Source organism: Eschrichtius robustus, chromosome 13 (genome assembly GCF_028021215.1).
Source record: "Eschrichtius robustus isolate mEscRob2 chromosome 13, mEscRob2.pri, whole genome shotgun sequence".
Taxonomy (NCBI): Eukaryota; Metazoa; Chordata; class Mammalia; order Artiodactyla; family Eschrichtiidae; genus Eschrichtius; species Eschrichtius robustus.
This window is the reverse complement of record NC_090836.1, coordinates 100,383,549-100,403,740: the sequence shown is the minus strand read 5'-3', so window position 1 is coordinate 100,403,740 and position 20,192 is coordinate 100,383,549. Positions and strand designations below refer to the sequence as shown.

The window sequence follows — 20,192 nt, the reverse complement described above, 5'->3', positions numbered from 1 at the left end:
ATTATGGCATTAGGTGATAGTAAGTTCTATGAAGAACGCTTAAGCAGATGATAGAAAAGAGAAAGGGCTTCCCTGGTGGCGCAGTGGTTGAGAATCTGCCTGCCAATGCAGGGGACATGGGTTCGAGCCCTGGTCCGGGAAGATCCCACATGCCGCGGAGCAACTGGGCCCGTGAGCCACAGCTACTGAGCCTGCGCGTCTGGAGCCTGTGCTCCGCAACAAGAGAGGCCGCGATAGTGAGAGGCCCGCGCACCGCGATGAAGAGTGGCCCCCGCTTGCCGCAACTGGAGAAAGCCCTCGCACAGAAACGAAGACCCAACGCAGCCATAAATAATAAATAAATAAATAAATAAATAAATAATAAAAAAAAAGAAACATCAATCTTTAAAAAAAAAAAAAAGAAAAGAGAAAGATGGGTGTACAAATGGTATTTTTTTTTTGGGTGTGTGTGTCCCCTTATGCCCCAACTAGTGTAGATACTGTCTACACTTCATTGCACTTTTTTTCTTCTTCTCAGGGATCTCTATACTGGAGACTGGAGTAGACAATATCCTGAATCTGATATATAACTTGGTAAGAAGATTTCAACTCCAAATAGTAAATGGGACCATCATTCCCATTCCCGTCAGAAAGCACAGGACTCATAAACATGCCAGGTATTCTGTGTAGGGTCAAACCCGTACCTAGGGACACAAGGTACAGGGGTATGTGTATACTTTGACTCAATACAAGGCAGAACTTTCAGTCACAGCTGAAACTTACTGTAAAAGTAACTTACTGTTCTGGAAGGTAATACATTTCCCTTCCTTAGAATAGTTCCAACCCTGCAAGCTTCCAACTTCCCTGAGGGCATCTAACCAGACAGGTTGAAAGACCACTGCCAAAGCCTTTCCCAGGGCTTCACTGGGAAGCTGCTCTCCTGCACTGCTCAGCACTGATACCCCATCTCTCACCCCACTGTACACAGGAGCAAACCCAGCTTTAGAGACGTGATCTGACCAAGGTCACAGAGCTGGGAAGGAGCTGGCTGGACTGAGCTTGGAGCCAAGGTGTTGCATTTGACTCCAAAACCTGTTATCCTTCTCCTGACCCGCGGAACCTCAGGTGACACTTACCTAGTGGCTCCACACCCACTAACGCAAAACAGGCACCTTTCTCCAAGCGTTTAAACCCTCCAGCTAGTAATGTCAGCCGAAGGGTAGGAAAGGGCCAGCTTCTTTTCTTGTCTACATTCATCAGATTTGACTGAGCGCCTTTTGCCTCAGGAGAACTGCTGACTCTCTCACTGACGTAACCCAAACTGATCCCTTTCGCCATAGGACGCTTCCCACCAGGGCTCAGGCGACTAGCGAAAATCCGGCGCCTGGACTGAGTCCTCGGGTGTAGGGAGACGGCGGGGAGGCCCTTGCCCCGCAAGTTTCCTCCTTCGCCGCTTGGAGTGACAGGTTCTGCCGCTCTCACGGGGAGGAGGTGAGAGGACCTTGGCCGAGGAAGCATTCGTCAGCCGAAGCGGCGGTGGCTCGACCAGCCGTGCGCGTAGGCACAAAGCCGACCCGGGCCGGGCTTCGCCACGCACCGCCGGGAGCGGAGGCCCGGCGGAAGCCTGGAGGAGGCGCACGAGCCTCCTGCGCAGGAACTGGGGCGGGGCCTGAGTGGGCGGAGCCAGTGGCACGGTTAAGCGAGGGCCACGGGGGAGAGGGGCGCGTGCGCCCCGGCAGTGGGCGGGGACATCGAGAGGCCGGGTCTCATCGTCACGGGTAGCCCCGCCAGTCGGCCATCGTCTACCTCCCGGAGGCGGCAACCGTTCCTGCTCTGCCCTTCCCAGTTGGCGGGGCCAGCTGCGCCTCGTTTCTTTGTTGACCATGGGGGACCCCAGCAAGCAGGACATCCTGACCATCTTCAGGCGCCTCCGGTCGGTGCCCACCAACAAGGTAACGGCCGCCGGGCGTGTTCGGGCTTGCTTGGCAACCCTGCCGGACCCTGCGGGCGGCCCCTGCGGCGCCAGTGGCCGCGGCCGCGGGAGGAGGAGCCGGCCCGGCCTGTGACACGTCGCACTGTGCGGCCGCAGCGGCTGGGCCTCGCCTGGGTCCGGACTGTGCGCCGCCCCCCAGCTTCAGCAAGGGAGGGGCGGGGGAGGGGGCGCACCCCAGGGTCCGAGGCAGGGCGGGCACCTGGGAGTCCTGGGGGCGGGAGGGAGGCGAGAGCATCTGGGGGGCCCGGGGGCGGACACTTGCGGGCTCCTAACACCGGGCCGGGGAACGTACGGGGGGCGGAGGCGGCTTTTGGTGGGGGCGGAGTGGACACGAGTTCTGAGAGAGCCGGGGGCGAGCTCGGGGGCCCGAGAGAGGGCTAGGGGGCGTACCCGCGGCTCCTGCGACTGGGGGCGGAGACCGCAGGCCACCTATGACCCAGCCGGGAAGCATGCGCCGGGCCAGAAACTCCAGCTGGTAGCGCTGGGCGCTCGGGGAAGCTCGGCTCGCCCCCTCCCCGTCTCCGAGCTCACCTCTGAAGCTCCTCAGGGAAGCTGTGTCCTCTGGTGGCAGCCTCCAGTTTCCCTGTCTGATAAAGCCGCTAAGTGATCACTGCTAAGTGGCTTCGAGCTCTTGTCTCTTGCTAAGAAAGCCCACCACAGACCCCTTTCCCTTCCTTCCCTTTTGTCTCTCTCTTTGGAGATGGGGGTTTTCCTTTTTTTTTTTTTTTTCATCTCCAGAGACTGTCCCTTCCCCCCACCCATGACTCTTACAACTTTTCGATACTGGCTGGAGATGTTGTGGTGACACATCGGGCTAAAGTGACACCCTCCGCTGAGGATCCCAGGTCAGAGTGGAACCTGGACAGTGCAAAGGGCCGTCGTGTCAGCGTGGACTCTGTGTGCCATGACATGATGGCATAGAAAGAAAGTCCCAGAGTTTTACAAAACTTAGATGTCTTTGTTTTAGGTCTAGGTGGAGGGGAGCCCATGTTTTTACAGCCTAAGAAAAATGAGCGAGGAAATAGTTTATTGGAGGTGTTATCTGATGAACATAGGAAAGTCAGGAGGGGAAAGGTTCCAGGAATTCTCCAGTGCCAATTTCTGTGCTATTTTCTTGATTTTCAAATTTAGGTTAATCTGTTTATAAAGAGGGGTTGATGTAAACTAGACCAGATTAGGATCTGCAGTTAGCAGTGTAGAAACTATACATTGTTTTGTCTGCTTTATCTCAGAAACCCAGCATATATTCTCTTTGACTGAATTCATCAAAAGATGCCCCTTTTAAATAAGAAGTCAGTGTCTTTATACCAAGAACACTTTTGAGGGACATGTGTGGGCTTGCTTGTAAATTGTTATCCAGACCCTGGGACTTCCCAACTGTCACTTTGGGCAGGTCACTTGACTACTTTGTGCCTTATTTTCCTCATCTGAAAATGGGGCATGAACTAGATCTAATTCAGAGATCTGAATTATTATTATTATTGTGAGGATTAAATGAGAAAATCCAAGAAAAGCACTTAAAAGTAGTACCTGTATATACTGGCCCTCGATACATGTCAGCTATTTTTTGTTGTTATTATTATTTTAATTATGAATAACACACTTGTAGAAAATTTTATATTCTGTAGTAGGATTCATAAAAGCATCGAGCAAAAATATTTTCTGGTAGTGTTCCACAGTATTGTGCTACATTTCTTGATTAAGACTTTTTATTTGATTGTTAATAAGAAACCATTACCTAAGCAAAGATGAAAACTAGTTTTAATGATGTGGAAGAGTTAATAAGCATTTTTAAAATGAGGTGGTTAAAAAGAGCTCTAAGACACACAAGACAGGAAAGTACTTAAAAACACCTCGGTTTACTTTTAGAATGTGGTGTCCAATTCTCCCTCTCATGTGTGATGAATCTTTACTCTGGATCAAAGGTTTTAACTCAAAGGGTCAGTTTTCTAGTTTGTGAAATCCTCCCTTGTCTCTGCTGTTCCCTTAGTGTTATATTGATTGTTTGAGTTACTCAGCAAATATTCATTCAGCAAATGTTGGTTAAGCACCTGCAGCGTGCCAGGCACTGCAGAGCGCTGAGGATGTACTGATGGAAAAAGAGACAGGCTCCTGCCTTCAGAAAGCAGATGGTCTATCTGGTGCCTGGAGGACAGATAAAGGGCTGCCTGGCGGGGTAAGAGGCAGTGTAGTGAAGGGGTGACGAGTGCGATCCGGGGCAGACTGCCCGGGGTCCAGTCCCTGTGATACCACGCCTTAGCTATGACACTTAACTTCATGTTTCCTTAGTTTTCTCTAACACGGGGATGAAAACTGGCGCTGTATACTCTGCAGGGAACTTGAAATGTGTAAAGTGAACGCGCAGGGCCCTTGTTTGAAAAGTACTAAGAATTTCAAGATGAGACAGCAGAGCATTAACCACCCATGGGCCCTTCTGTGTGCAGTGTCCTGTGTGACTGCGTTGATCACACACATGCCCGGAAGCTGGCTCCGATGGGCATAAGAACAGTACCTTCTTATAGGGTTGTTATCAAGATTCCGTTGGCCAACAACAGTGCATGACATGGAGCAAACACTAAATGTTAGCTGTGATTTCTATAGTAATTATTCTCACCATGTGGCAAAACAAATTGTTCGTCCCAGACTACTTTTTATCACCATAAGAACTGATATTCTGCTTAGAAAACCATATCTCCACTTTGGTTTAGGATTGCCCATCAAAACAAAATGGAGTCCCTGCTCCAACAGAGAGCCAGACTTGGATTTCGAACTGCCCTCTGACCTCAGATTCCCCAGGGCCCAGTCTCAGCTCGTGAGCTCTTCCACCACCTGTATTTGTATTTGGTGCCTACTTTGTGCCAGGCTCAGTGCTCAGCGCTCAGCTCAGGTGAACAAGGCCCCAGCCCTCACAGAGCTACATTCTGCAATTCCTCATTGCAGTGGCTTTCTTGTTGCAGAGCACGGGCTGTAGGCGCACGGGCTTCAGTAGTTGTGGCACGTGGGCTCAGTAGTTGTGGCTCGCGGGCTCTAGAGCGCAGGCTCAGTAGTTGTGGCTCGCGGGCTTAGTTGCTCCGCAGCATGTGGGGTCTTCCCGGACCAGGGCTCGAACGCGTGTCTCTTGCATTGCGGAACGGATTCTTAACCACTGCGCCACCAGGGGAGTCCAGAAATGGATTTATTTAGAGAGATACATATTCTGTAGACCGAATGCGGTCTGTCTCAAAAGGCGAGAACGGCCTTGGGAGAAACACACTCCACAGACAAGAGTGTGGGCCATCTCCGAAGGCGAGAGGCCTGCAATTCCGCATCTTAGTTGGTGGGTCAGGAGGATTCTGAGGCCTCTTGTTAGAAACCCCGCCGCTGTCTTTTCGTAACCAGCCTTGCGACCACCTCGGGAGTGATTCTCAGACTTGCCTGCTCTGGGCTGTGTGCTCCCAATCTCTGGGTCATGTCCCTGCGCAGGGCCATTTCCTGCACAGGCTTTTGCCTCTTCTGCCCTTTTAGACTCTATTCTTGACATCCCACATGCCACTTGGACTCTGTCTAGAAAACTTTTTGCATCCTATCCTTGCTTACTAAGGTTCAACATTATAACTAGTTGTCTTGCCCGCTGGGACTGCTGGACCGTGAGCTCCATGCGGGCTGACTCTTCCCGGGCCACCTTTGTACGTGCACTCCGTGTGTGCCGGGGGCATACTGATAGTGACAGCTGTTAGCTAAGTGAGTGAGGGATCACAGTGGCCTCTCGCAGAGGGACGGCACCTTTGGCAGAGTCGGGCCCACTGTTTGGCATCCCAGGGGAGGGCGTTCCTTACTCTGATGGCTGTTACCACAGGGCATCTTCATTTCCGTGTCCTTTACTCCCACTTCAGTGGCCTGTCCGGGGCGAGGGGTAGGGGAAGGTGGGGAGACTCAGCAAGCGTTTGTGGAGTCAGTGCCGCCATTCACTTCTTAATACCTCAGCCTCTGCCGCAGTGCCTGGCACACAGCAGGCAATCAGTAAACACTGAAGTGAAGGCCTGGTGCCTCTCGTGTCAGCTGTCACCCCTCTGCCACTACTCCTGCCTGCTTATGGTGAACCTGTCACCGTGAGGGGCTTTGGAAAATCCACGCGTGTTTTCACGCTTGTATTGCCCTCAAAAGGCCAGAAGCCAGAGCTTGCTTGCTTTTTTTTTTTTTTTTTTTTTTTGCCACACTGCATGGCATGTGGGATCTTAGTTCCCAGACCAGGGTTTGAACCGCTCCCCCCTGCATTGGGAGTGTGGTGTCTTAACCACTGGACCGCCAGGGAAGTCCCCAGATCTTTCTTGATGGTTTTAGTCGGGACAACCTTCACATAGGTGGCTCTGCCTATAAAGCATACCTAAAAGATGCGGGCTTTTAAAAAACCTCCTATTTGTGGAATTTTTACCACTCCGTTGTGCTGATGTTAATTCATTATAAATATTAATTCCATGACAAGCACTGTGTATTTTAAAGTACTTTTGTGTCCTGTTACCAGATGAAGAATGTTTGACTTCATTGTTGAGGGGGCTGGTGCTAATTTTTGAGCTGGTAATAAGTTTTGTAAGTTGTTCATTTGATTAACATATATTTCCTGAATGCTTTGTATGGGTAGGTCACTATTTTTCAGGCTCTGTGGGAGATGAAAAAACACACAGAAAACATTTATTGAGCGTTAGCCATGTCCGGGCTCTGTGCAGATGCAGGAGGAAGGCAAGGTGAGGGAAGGGCCCCCGACCCTGCAGGAGCTCCGAGCTGTGCAGGAGGGGGCCCACTCCTTGGATGTGAGCTGTGTGTCTGAGTAATAACAGTGACCTGGACAGAGTGGAGGGGGCAGAGGTCATGAAGGACACGGCATTTCACGCAGGGACAGCTCTCTCTATTAGCATCTATTGCGGAGCTCAGCATCTTAAAACAACAAACACAAGTTGTCTCACACAGGTTCTGAGGGCCAGGAATCTGGGGGTGGCTCAGTTAGCTAAAATATGGTTTTATTTTTCCTGGAAAACAATTCAAAACAAGTCTATTATTTGCGGAATTTTTAACTGTCCTGTTGTCCTGGCTCTAATTACTCATAAGTTTTCATTTCCACGGCAAGCACTGTGTGCTTCTAAAGTACGTTTGTGCTCTTGTTATCAGGTGAAGAATGTTGACTTTAGTCGGTGCTGAGGAAGGAAGGCTCAGGGCTTCTCAGGAGGCTGCAGTCACCGAAGGCTGGGGCCTCCACTCCACGCTCACTCACGTGGTGGTCAGCCGGCCTCCCCTCCTCACTGGCCGTTGGACTAAAGGCCTCAGTTCCTCTCCACGTGGCTCTCTCCACTGGGCGACCCAGTGTCCTCAAGACATGGCACCTGGCGTCCCCCAGAGCCAGTGATCCAGGGGGGAGAGCGAGAGAGAGAAAGGAAGCCCCAGGGTCTTTTATGACCTCACCCCGGAAGGGACGCGCCAGCACTTCTGCCGTATCATTGGTCACACAGGCCTCCTGGGCAAATCGAGGGTGGGGATTACATGAGGGGGTGAGTACCAGGAGGGCAGGATCCAGGGGGGCATCCAGGGGGCTCTCTTCCTCTGGCTGGGGAGAGAAGAAATCTGCACAGACGCCTGCCATTTGGTAGAGAGCCACTGCCCAGGGGACAGTAAGGCCTTGGGCCTTTCCAGCAGGGGACATCCCTGTCTAGTGTCCGTTCATGTGACTGGTAGGAACCCTGTTGATGCTCATGCATGAGTCATACTTGAGACAATAAACACCTCTAAGTTCTCTTCACCACGCGTACTGCGTACTGTTATAATAGATATGCAATACTATATAACTTACATAATTAATGCATTATATTAATAGTCTATTGATATATAATTATATAATACAGTAACATTATTATAATAATAAAAGAAACAGAAATTTGAGGTTTTAAAAAAAAATCTAGGTGAGATATTTTTCTAATAACCAGTTTGTTTATCTATTCTTTTTTTTTTTTTTTTTTTTTTTGCCGTACCATGCAGCCTGTGGGATCTTAGTTCCCCCACCAGGGATTGAATCTGGGCTCTGGCAGTGAAAATGCTGAGTCCTAACCACTGGACTGCCAGGGGATTCCCTCTAATAATCAGTTTAAATTGTAAAGATTAAGCAGCTTTCAAGCCAAATCCTGTATTGTCCTATAGGATGGCTCATCTGGCTAATAAGAATCGATGAATAACTGAATTTTGAAATTTTCTTTCAGGTGTGTTTTGACTGCGGTGCCAAGAATCCCAGCTGGGCCAGCATCACTTACGGGGTGTTCCTGTGCATAGACTGCTCGGGGTCACACCGCTCGCTTGGCGTCCACCTGAGTTTTATTCGGTAAGGGGACCTTTCCTCACCGGGGGTGGGAGTGATTACCTCGTCACGTGGGTCTCTCTCCCGTTTTCCTTTATGTTTGTTTTGACGTCAAGTAAAATGAGAGGTTGGTTATGAGTTATGGAGATTTAAATCTTATGTAATTGAGTAAACTCGGAAAATGAGTTATTTTCTACTTGGTCGCTGTGCGGTAGAGCTTGGTGTGAGAGGAAGCGGTGCTGAAGCCACAGTCAGAACAGAAGGCTTGAGGCAGCATCTCCTTTTCCTTTCTTGTCTCTGATGATTAGCAGCACACAGGAGTCTTGCTCTGATGCCTCCTGGGGGATGGGGTCTCTGTCACTCCTCCAGGTGGAGAGTCACTGCAGGTGGCGGGAGACCCTTGTCAGAGCAGGGCTGTGCCCCCAGCAAAATCCGGCAGCTCAGCCTCCAAGGACACTTATAGCAGAGCCCGAGGGAATGATTTTTGCATGAATTTTAGTGGCAATTTCAAATGTTTGCAATGTGAAAGACGTGGGCTGCCTGGGCCCCTCTGGCGAGTCCCTGTCTCTGCTCTGACTCCTTGGTAGTAGCCTGTCTGGGGCCTCTGTGGCCATCAGAGAAAGATGCCCCCTCTGGACACAGTCCCACAGTCCAGTAGGAGGCTGGAAGTGCAGGGGCACCCCTGAGCAGTCGTGGCTCAGACCTCTGTATGGCCGGCCTCCCCAGGTCAGTTCACCTATTTCCCTGCCAGTTCTTTTTCCAGGGGAGGAGCCAGCTAGGCAGGCAGGCTGTTTGAAATCATGGCAAGCAGTTTTATTTTATATTATGACTTGAGGAATACTGATAAATACAGTGTGATTACCATAAAGAGCATTTGTTCCTGTAGGGTAAAATCTATGATAATTTATAACGAGATATTTTGTATCCTGGCGCAAAAACTATACAGTAATAATAACAACATAACTTTCTTTCTTTTTTTTTAAACATATTTATTTATTTATTTTTGGCTGCGTTGGGTCTTCGTTGTGGTGTGCGGGCTTCTCATTGCGGTGGCTTCTCTTGTTGCGGGGCACGGGCTCTAGGTGCGCAGGCTCAGTAGTTGTGACTCGTGGGCTCCAGAGCGCAGGCTCAGTAGCTGTGGCGCACGGGCTTAGTTGCTCCGCGGCATGTGGGATCTTCCCGGACCAGGGCTCGAACCCGTGTCCCCTGCATTGGCAGGCAGATTCTTAACCACTGCGCCACCAGGGAAGTCCCCATAGCTTTCTTTTTAATGTACTAACTGAAAAAAAGTGTGTACTTTCCTGAGTTCTTTTTTTCAGAAATCAATTTATCAAAGCAGAATGGGCTAAATATTATAGCCATAGAACTCCATAGGTCATGATTTAGAAAAGGGAATTCTCTTGGGTGTTCTTACTACTTTCAGAATATCTATCAGTTTCCTGTCTTCTTTTCTTTTTTCTTAGGTGCTGGACCCAGGATATTTTTAATACACTCCCCTGACCTTGTCTCTTTTTGAAATGTGGAGGGATTTGGTTGCCAGGGCAAGTTTATCCTTCATGTACTTTTTCCCCCAGGTCAGTTGTCACCAGCTAGCACATGGTGACCCACTCTGTCCAGAGGCCGCGATGCCTAGACTCGAGGCAATACGTAGTTTGTTGTCTTCCTTTCTCTCTTACTGTGCTCTTTCCCTCTTCCTCTCTGCGAGGTCCCGCCCATCAGAACCTGGCCCTCCCTTTTCCTCACCACTGCAGCACAGCACCAGTTTAAACCATTGCAGGAAATCAGGTGGTTTTCTGACGTGTTCCCCAGCTGAGGGCAGGGCTGCCTGAGAGCCTGATGAGGCTGGACAGCAGGGCCTGTTTGGGATGTGGCAGGTTTAATCACTACCCTTTTAAAAGTTAGATAAATATAACTGTATGAATCATGATGCTTATAAATGATTCAAGAACAACTGTTTAAAAAAAAAATCACTGTACATATAACCCAAGGGCAACAGTCTAGGATTTGGGCAAGAGAAAGTCAAGGATGGTAAGGGTACTAAGGATTTTCTTTTTAAGAGGTGGAGGACTGCTCTTTAAACATTTTTTATTGATTAAAAAATTTACGAACATTAGTTCACTGGGGAAAAATTCCAAACAGTCCCAGAGTATATAAAGTAGGAAGTGAAAGTCCCCGCTCTAGAACCCCCTTCCCTCTCCTTCCTCTCCCCGTGCTAGCTGGCTGCACACACACGTGCACACAGACACACACACACACACACACACAGAGTCCCATTTCCCAGGCTTGAACATATTAACAGTTTGGCATGGGTGGAATGTTTATTTAAAAGGAGGTTTGGTTTTGTTTTGTTTTTAAGTAGAATTTCAAGTCAACAAGTTTACAAAGGGAAAAAAATTTTTAAACTACGGCTTTTGCCAAGCAAAAAGGAAAAGGCAGGTTAGGCAGCTATGGAAATGGCAAGCTGCATTGGGAGCTGACTGCAGAGTGGACCTGGTTGTCTGGCCCCTCCCCACCCCCCGGGACTCGGAGCGCTTCGCGCAGTGCCTGTGCCGCTGAGTCTCCCAGTGCTCCTGTCTCTGGCTCTGTTTATTCTCAAGTTCACCATTAAGTATGTCATGAGCTGTGACACGTGCAGGGGGTCTCCCCCTTGCGTCACTGTTGTTGGGCTGGGGGTACAAATACAACATAAATAAGAAGATAAACTATAAAGAACATTGATAGAAACAGAGCATTGTGTCTACTTCGGTTGGAAAATTAGGCAAAGTGTAAAGGAGGAGGTCACATTTGCAGTGAACTTCGAAGGTCTGGTGAGATTTTGATAATGGAGACAAGGTAGGGAAAAAGGAGGGCAGCACTCAGACTTTAAGAAAAGATATAGAGATGGGAAAAAGTGAAATGTTTAGTAGCTAGTTTTTATATACATAGGAAAATGAGGAGAAATAAGATTCAAAGGGGAAGATCTGTGTGACCTTGGGAGGGCCAGTGTGGGAGCTTAAACTTTATGCCCCTGAGGCCCTTGGGGGGGTACATGTGGGGCGGGAAGGCTGATGTGAGCCTGGGTGCAGTAGGCGCCCCAGAGATTGACAAGGCAGTGCTGGGTGGGTGATAGGAGTGCGGATGCTGCAGCCAGGCTGCTGGGGGGCTGAATCCCGTTGCCGTCCCTTACTAGCTCTGCGCCTGTTCCTTACCTCTCTGTGTCTCAGTTTCCTTCCCTGAAAAGTGGAGATGGGAAGGCTTATACTCATCTGAGGGCTTTGGGAGGAGTGAGCAAATGAACTCACATGAATCCTGGCACGTGGCCAGACCCCAGCTTGTTTTTTTCGTTTTCTATTTTTTTAATAAATTTATTTATTTTATTTATTTATTTTTGGCTGTGTTGGGTCTTCGTTGCGGTACGTGGGCTTCTCATTGCGGTGGCTTCTCCTGTTGTGGAGCACGGGCTCTAGGCACGCAGGCTTCAGTAGTTGTGGTTCGCGGGCTCCGTAGTTGTGGCTCGCGGGCTCTAGAGCCCAGGCTCAGTAGTTGTGGCGCACGGGCTTAGTTGCTCTGCGGCATGTGGGATCTTCCCGGACCAGGGCTCGAACCCGTGTCCCCTGCATTGGCAGGCGGATTCTTAACCACTGCGCCACCAGGGACGCCCCCAGCTTGTTGATGATGATCAGATCTGAATTATCTGGGTGCCAGCTCAGTGGAGAGGTGCCAGCAAGAGGAGAACCTTTTTATGATGTTAGCCTAGAAAGGCAACATCTCTCATGATTTAAATCAATCAGCCAAGCCAGTTATAAACAAATGGCTGCCTGGAAGCTGTTGCTGGGCTTGTCTGTACGAGTCTGGATTAATTATGGTGTAATTTACTCCACTGAAAAATTTTGATTACAGGGAATTCCCTGGCTAGGACTCTGCACTTCCACTGCAGGGGGCAGGGTTTGATCCCTGGTTGGGGAACTAAGATCCCGCAAGCCACACAGCACAGCCAAAGAAATAAATAAAAGTAAAAATTTTGCTTACCTAACTTTGTCATGTTTGTTTGTGAGAGTCATTCGAATTTCATAAGTTTCTGAAATCCATTTAAATGCTCTACTTAAAAAAAAAAATACTGACTATGGTAGCCATTAGTGAAGCTAATTCTTGCAATTTTTAAGGAGGTTATGTCTTGACTCATATAAGGATTATAGAGGTTGTGGGAAACCTGTTTTTTCATTTACCTAATTTGTTAACAGAAGCTATTTTGTTAAAGTGACACGAATTCTCCAACTTCTCTTACTTTCTCTGCTTTACTGTTTTCTTAGCACTGTCACAGACCCCTTCCTTTCACGTAGCTCTTAATCTAAATTAAGGTGAGAAGCCACCTACAGGGAGCCGCCCCCTGCTGTAGGGATGGGAACTGATGAGCAGTTCGGGTGCCTTCTTACGGCCGACTGTATTCAGAGTCCATTACCACCAACCTTTTATTGCGAAATGTCAGTGTTAGGAGAGAAAATCCCTGTCAGGTCAGTTCAAGGACAATTAGTTCTTACCTCTTACCTTCATTTCTAAGAAACATATAGAGAAATGTTTGCCTTTTTTTTTTTTTTTTTTTTTTAAAGATAGTTTAGGATTAAAAGTTGTAAGGCAGATACAGCCACTATGGAGAACAGTACGGAAGTTCCTTAAAAAACTAAAAATAGAATTAACATATGACCCAACAATCCCACTCCTGGGCATATACCCAGAGAAAACCATAATTCACAAAGACACATGGGGACTTCCCTGGTGGCACAGTGGTTAAGAATCCACCTGCCAATGCAGGGGACACAGGTTTGAGCCTTGGTCTGGGACGATCCCACATGCCGCGGAGCAACTGAGCCCGTGCGCCACAACGACTGAGCCCGCGTGCCACAACTACTGAAGCCCGTGTGCCTAGAGCCTGTGCTCCGCGACAAGAGAAACCACTGCAGTGAGAAGCCCACGCACCGCAACGAAGAGTAGCCCCCGCTCGCTGCAGCTGGAGAAAGCCTGAGCACAGCAACAAAGACCCAACACAGCCAAAAAAAAAAAAAAGGCACACGCACCCTAATGTTCATTGCCACACTACTTGCAATAGCCAGGTCATGGAAGCAACCTAAATGTCCATCAACAGAGGAATGGATAAAGAAGATGTGGTACATATATACAATGGAATATTACTCAGCCATAAACAGGAACGAAATTGGGTCATTTGTAGAGATGTAGATGGACCTAGAGACTCATACAGAGTGAAGTAAGTCAGAAAGAGAAAAACAAATATCGTATATTAACACAAATATGTGGAATCTAGAAAAATGGTATAGATGATCTTATTTGCGAAGCAGAAATAGAGAACAAACGTATGGACACCAAGGAGGGAAAGGGGGTGGTGGGATGAATTGGGAGATTGGGATTGACGTATATAAACTATTGATACTATGTATAAAATAGATAACTAATGAGAACCTACTGTATAACTCAGGGAACTCTACTCAATGCTCTGTGGTGACCTAAATGGAAAGGAAATCCAAAAAAAGAGGGGAGGGACTTCCCTCGTCGCTCAGTGGTTTAGAATCTGCCTGCCAATGCAGGGGACACGGGTTCGATCCCTGGTCCGGGAAGATCCCACATTCCACGGAGCAAGTAAGCCTGTGTGCCACAACTATTGAGCCCACGTGCCACAACTACTGAAGCCCGCGCGCCTAGAGCCCATGCTCCGCAACGAGAAGCCATGGCAATGAGAAGCCCGCGCATCACATCCAAGAGTAGCCCCGCTCGCCGCGACTAGAGAAAGCCTGCGCGCAGCAACGAAGACCCAACGCAGTCAAAAATAAATAAATAAAGAAATAAAATAAATTTTTTTTTAAAAAAAGAGGGGACATGTATACGAATAGCTGATTCACTTTGCTGTACAGTAGAAACTAACACAACATTGTAAAGAAACTATACTCAAGTAAAAATTAATTTAAAAAGTGTTGTAAGGCAGATGAGCAAATCTGAGTACGTATATCCTCAATTTTAGGACTTTTAAAAATGTTTAAAGTCAGCCCATATTCAGGTACCTATTACGTGCCTGTGCTAGGAGTTGAGAGAAGCATGTGGGAGACTCCTGTCCTCTGGAGCTTGCCGCTTATAACAGCGTGACAGAGTCACCACGATGATGATAATGATGGTGATGGTGATCATCATGATGATGGTGGTAGTGATGAAGGTGATGGTGGTGATGGTCGTGATAGTGATGATGATGATGATGATGGTGACGGTGACAATACTGGTGACGACGATTATCATCATCACGATGGTGGTGATGAGCATTTTAGCCATGTGGTGTTTACCATGAGCCAAGCACCTTTCAGATATTAGTTTATTTAATTTCTGTGAGAGCAAAATGGATAATACTATAATTATACCTACTTTACAGATGAGGAAAGTAAGGTGCAGAGAGGTTAAGTAATTTCTCCAAGGCCGTACAGCTCATAATGGCAGAGTTGAGATTTGTACTTTCAGGCTGCCTCCAGAGACTGTGCTGTTAACTGCCACCCTGTGACCAAGGGGTGTGGGGATGGCACCTAACTCAACCTAAAAATGTGGTGACTAAGCAAGATCTTTCAGGGAAAGGATTTCAGAGCAAGATATATAATTTAGTCACCTTGCTTGGTAATCAAATTCTACAAAGAGATTTTTTTTTGTCTTTATAAGAAATCTGTTTCTTATAAAGTATGGTTTAATTTTTACTCTTTATATATTACCATGAAGGCGATCTGTCCTATGTATATGTAATAATAATATGTATTAGTATTATTATTACTCTTACGGTGGCTGTTGGCTTCAAAATCACATCCTAGTATTTACAAAAGTTAAATCGTACCAATAGGCAGAGAAATAAGAGAAATAGGAACGGCAGCATAAAAGACTTTTTTTGGTGAATCTAAAGCTTCTTTTCTTTCTACCTTGCCCATTTTGTAAAGGGTGTTCAACGTATACCCATTTTAAAATGTCCACATTCCTTTCCAGTTAGTGTGGGACAAGCTAGAGTTGAATATGGGTTAGCCTTGCTTTTTGCTCATGTCTATGGATTCAATAGAAAGATTTCTGATATTGTCGCGCGGTCACGTCTTGCTTTACGGTGATCACTTGGTGAATTTTTTTTTGTTAGGGACTACAATTATTGCCTTTTTCTTGCTCTGATTTGATCTTGGATTATAGATAAGTAGGGCATAAGGTGTCGGTGGGGGATAGGAGGCACTTGCAGTTTTCACTTAAGCAGCATTAAAACCTGAGCTTTCTCCGCTCCCTGATGGTGGTGATGTTGAGTAGGTCCCTTCCACTTGATGATAAGACCGTGAGCATCCTCCAGGCTCCTGTTAGGGGTCACACTGGACAAATCGATAGCCAAGCTGAAAAAAATCCAAACAGTACATCTGTTGTTGGAGCCTTGGCTTCTAGGAAGGGTGAGAGGGGCCAGGGGTGGCTTGTCCCAACTACTGTGCACCCTGGAGTCCTAGCGTCCTGGAAGCATGTGTCACTGTCAACACAAACTTAGAATTCTTCAGGATCCTGGAGATCGAGGAAAGCTTATCCTCAGAAGTTTAGTGGCTTGATTATGGGGAAGAACAGTATTAACATTTAAGAATATTTTTTCCATTTAGATCTACAGAGTTGGATTCTAACTGGTCTTGGTTTCAATTGCGATGCATGCAAGTTGGAGGAAATGCTACTGCAGTAAGTTCATTTCAGACTTGTCGTTTTCTTCTTGTATAAATATGTGTAGCACTAGTAAAGAAGTTCAGCGTTTCCATGTAAGAGTTTGGGAGGCCCTGTCGGACCGCGGAAAGACATGGGCTTAGGAGCTGGACGACCCAGCTCGCTTGTTTATCCAGAAATCTATTAAAAACCTAATAAACACGAAGCTCTGGGCTAGGATACAGTGATGAACAAGACAAATGAGACCCCGCCCTTACAGGCAGAGACAGAGAGCAAGTAAAGCAGTAAATAAACAAAGTAAAAGGTGGTGATAAGTGATTTGAAGAAAATTAAACCAGGAAGTGATGGCATAGAGGAATTGGGAGACTTCTTTATGATAATACAGTTCTTTAGTATCTGAGGGTGACATTTGTACTCAGATGGAATGCTTCTAGCTTCTTTTACCTGAATTTTGTTTAATTTATTTAATTTATTAAATCTACAAATTAAAAAACCTGTTTTCCAAATCTTCAGTTAAATATCATGTATCAATTTATAAACTTAGTAATTTCTGTGTAAAAAATAACTTTTTAAGTGTTCAATTAATTTATAATTTTAAAAGAGCAAATTTCCTTAACCCCGTTTACAAACGTAGTTAAGGATCCTCGCACATTTTAAACTTCATTTACAAATTCAGTATATCTGATTTCTAAAACGCTGAACTGTCAGCCTTATAAATCTAGCCAGCAAAATCATCCTTTATATAAAATACCATTGTGTTTTTATAATGGTATGCCAAAATGGTATAGGTTGAGTAAATAGAATTCCTTTAGACATACCATTAAACATTCAAAGTATTGGAAATCAAATTTGTCTACATTTCAAATAAAAATTACGTCTAGCATCAATTAAATATTTAAAATTAAAACAGTAAATCTAAAATAGTAGTTTTCAAAATACCCAGATGCCCCTGGACCAGTGTATCTCAACCTTTTTTCATTATTGTTCCTTAAGCAGAAAAATTGAATTAATTGATTAACTTATTTTAAATCTAAATTGGATTTAGTTTTCCCTAGTGAGAGAAATTAAATACTAGGGAATATGATTTTGTCAGGTAAGGGTGATCTTTGGAAGGCTACAAACCATTGTAATAACTAAGATTTTTTTTTTTTTTTCCACTTTCCAGGAAACCATTTTTGCCCCTGTTGAGAATGCGTGCCTTAAGTATTTCAAGCATGTTATTAGAAACCCATACCCATTTTCATTATGTCCACGAACTTGTTCCTCAACTTAATACTGTGGGTTTGATAGTATCTGTCCTTGTTACTAAACCTTCCTAGGTTGCAGAGTCCCCCACCAACTCCAGAGAGCAGCTTCCTTGTCTCAGCCAGCGGAGATGGGGCAGATGGGGTGAGGCAGGTCAGTCAGGGGTCCTTCGGCTCAGGCAGTGGAATTGGAACCATCCTGCTTGGGTTTGAGTGCCCAGCTCTGCCCCTCGCTTGTCTGCGTGACGTTGGGCGAGTTGTTGAACCTCTCTGCTTCAGTTTCCCCGACTGTCTGAGAGTCTGGCCACGAGGATTTGACGGGATGGTGCCCACAAAGGACCAGACAAGACCTGGTACATGTGGGTGCTCCGTACCGTTATTCATCCCATTGAGTTAATAAGTGGGTCCCTCATGCAGGCTTTTAGAACACCTGCTTCAATTAAGATATGAATACTGTAATTCATGTCTGTACATAGATCAGAGGTGGTTGAAAGCAGTGTCCTCTAATTGTCTAAACATCTGTTTCATCACCTTGCCTATGCTGTGGTCTCCGCTGATGAAGAAATAGTGCTCGACAAGGAGAAGGTTAGCGTGGCTCCTGACTTGTTTGTCAAAAATTCCAATGTAGGGAGCCCCCTGGTGGCCTAGTGGTTAGGATTGTGGGCTTTCACTGCCGTGACCCGGGTTCAATCCCTGATCGGGGAACTGTGATCCCACACGCTGCACAGCGCAGCCAAAAAAAAAAAAAAAAAAAATCTCGTATAGATACAAAGAAAAAAAATTCCAGTTTAGTGGAATCTAAAGTAAAGTGGATTCCTCAAATTAAAAGTAGTCCTGAGTGGAAAGCGTCCCCCCAAATAACATTCAGGATGATGGAGGTGGCTTAGTGGAGCAAGGAAGGGCCAGTTATTTTGTTTTGTGAGGCAAATCTCATGTCCACTTTTACCAGAATATTAATGTTACGTCTGTGGAAGGTATTACCCCTTTTACAAGGAAAAATTTTATAAAAATTTTTCATGGTTTAAATTATTTTGGTTTTCACTAGTATTTTCAAAAAAATTCTTCATAGCATGCAGTAACATTTTTGATCACCATGTTAGATTTAATGCAGCGTTGCTGTTAACCTACATATTTTCCTCTGCAGTCTTCCTTTTTCCATCAACACGGGTGTGACACCAACGACACCAATGCCAAGTACAACAGTCGCGCTGCCCAGCTCTACAGGGAGAGAATCAAGGGGCTGGCCTCCCAGGCAACCCGGAAGCATGGCACTGACGTAAGCACAGCGGGTTGGGGGGTCTCCTTCAGAGGAACATTTGTTTCAGTAGAAAAAGTAGTTTTTACCCCAAGCAGTAAAACCTGCTAGCCGGATTCTCTTACAAGGAAACAGCGTGTAGTGGACTCTTACTATTCATGGTCCTGCTTGATAACGTGGCTGTGAACGCTGCAGGAGAGTCCTGCAGCATCACCTTTGTCAGCTGAGCAACACTAACCTTATTTTACCTGTGTTTCTGTTTAAAGACACCTTCTTTAGTGTATATTGTTGACTCACTGACACTGAGCTGGCGGCCAAGGGCATTGTGGCTCGAGCTGAGTGACACTCGTCTAACTGCATCCCTGTGCTTAGGAACGCGAGGTGGCACTTCAGCACCGTGCTCCGGACCATTGTAAACAATGGATCCACCATCAAAAAGCACAAAAATGTGGAAAGCGTGTCAGTAAACAGCCCGTAAAACGGACCCGTGTTTACAGCAGGAGCCGAAACAAGGAAGCAGAGCATTGCCTTGTTCCACCTCAGCTGGGAACGTGCACCTTGGGTGACAAGATTCTCTGCTGCTCTGCGTGTGTCCATGCAGGACGGCAGATTTGGGGTCACAAGTCAATTGTAGCATGTAGAGAAATTCACAGACATGGAATCCACAAATGATGGGGGTTGACTGTACTTTGGAACCTGCACTTAGACGTGAAGCCCTGGCTCTTTCCTTTTCGGAAATGGCTTGGGGAGCTGGCGATTGTCTTCCATAGGGTTTGGTGGCAGAAGTTACTGGACTGATGTGTTACTAAAATGTGCTCAGGGGCCCTGACTTTATAATAATGGAAAGTACAAATCTTTAGCAGACAGGCCTCCAGAGAGGGAGTGAAGAGCATTAAATAAACACTTTAAAGCAGGTGAAATGCTGAGCGGTGCATGTGTTTTTGTTCCAGCTGTGGCTTGATAGCTGTGTGGTTCCACCTTTGTCCCCTCCACCAAAGGAGGAAGACTTTTTTGCCTCTCATGCTTCTCCTGAGGTATGTGTTACACTTCACATAATTTTCATGTGTGCTTCTAAGACATAACTAAAGTTATCAACAGTAAAGTTATAAAGGGCATATATTACAATGTTTCAGTTAGGATATTGGCTAAGCTGCTGTAACAAACAGCCCTGAAATACAGTCAGGCCTGGAATGAGGTAGGAGTTAATTTCCCACCAGCAGTGCAGAGGTAGGCCGTCCAGGGCTGACCAGGGTATGGATTTTGCTCTTCTCATTGTGTGGCTCCTACCTCAGGGTCCAGAGTGGCCGCTCCAGTTCATGACCTTTCCCAGCCAGCGGGAGGAGGACAAACATTCGGGAAAGCAAGTGCCCCATCCTTTTACAATCTAGAGGTGGCACACGTCACTTCTGCTCATAGCCTGCTGGCTAGAATTCAGTCCCATGCCCTATACCCAGCTTCGAGGGAGGCTGAGGACGTCTTACTAGGGGTCTTCCCAGTGCAGTTCAGAGCTTTGGAACTGACAAAGAATGAAGACAGTTTTTTGTTGGTTTTTTTTTAACCCAGATTTTAAGAGCGGTTTGAAATGCGTTGCCCCTATTTAGCTGTGTACGTAGAACATATCTCAAGGCTATTGTGAGAATGAAGTGAGTTAACACAGATAAAAGTAGCTGGTACCTAGCGCAGAGGAAGCCTTCAACAAGTGCCGTTTCACTAACC

The 20,192-nt window shown here is 46.7% G+C and overlaps 1 protein-coding gene across 1 annotated transcript in view; it reads left to right on the top strand.

Moving 5' to 3' along the window:
* Window positions 1-1,647: 1,647 nt before the first annotated feature.
* ARFGAP3 (ARF GTPase activating protein 3) overlaps window positions 1,648-20,192 on the top strand; it is a 58,023-nt gene continuing 39,478 nt past the window's right edge. The window contains exons 1-5 of the mRNA XM_068560280.1: window positions 1,648-1,931; window positions 8,194-8,312; window positions 15,923-15,995; window positions 18,366-18,497; window positions 19,427-19,510. Coding sequence (XP_068416381.1) covers window positions 1,863-1,931; window positions 8,194-8,312; window positions 15,923-15,995; window positions 18,366-18,497; window positions 19,427-19,510 — 477 coding nt within the window. The 5' untranslated portion in view covers window positions 1,648-1,862. The remainder of the gene's footprint in view (window positions 1,932-8,193; window positions 8,313-15,922; window positions 15,996-18,365; window positions 18,498-19,426; window positions 19,511-20,192) is intronic.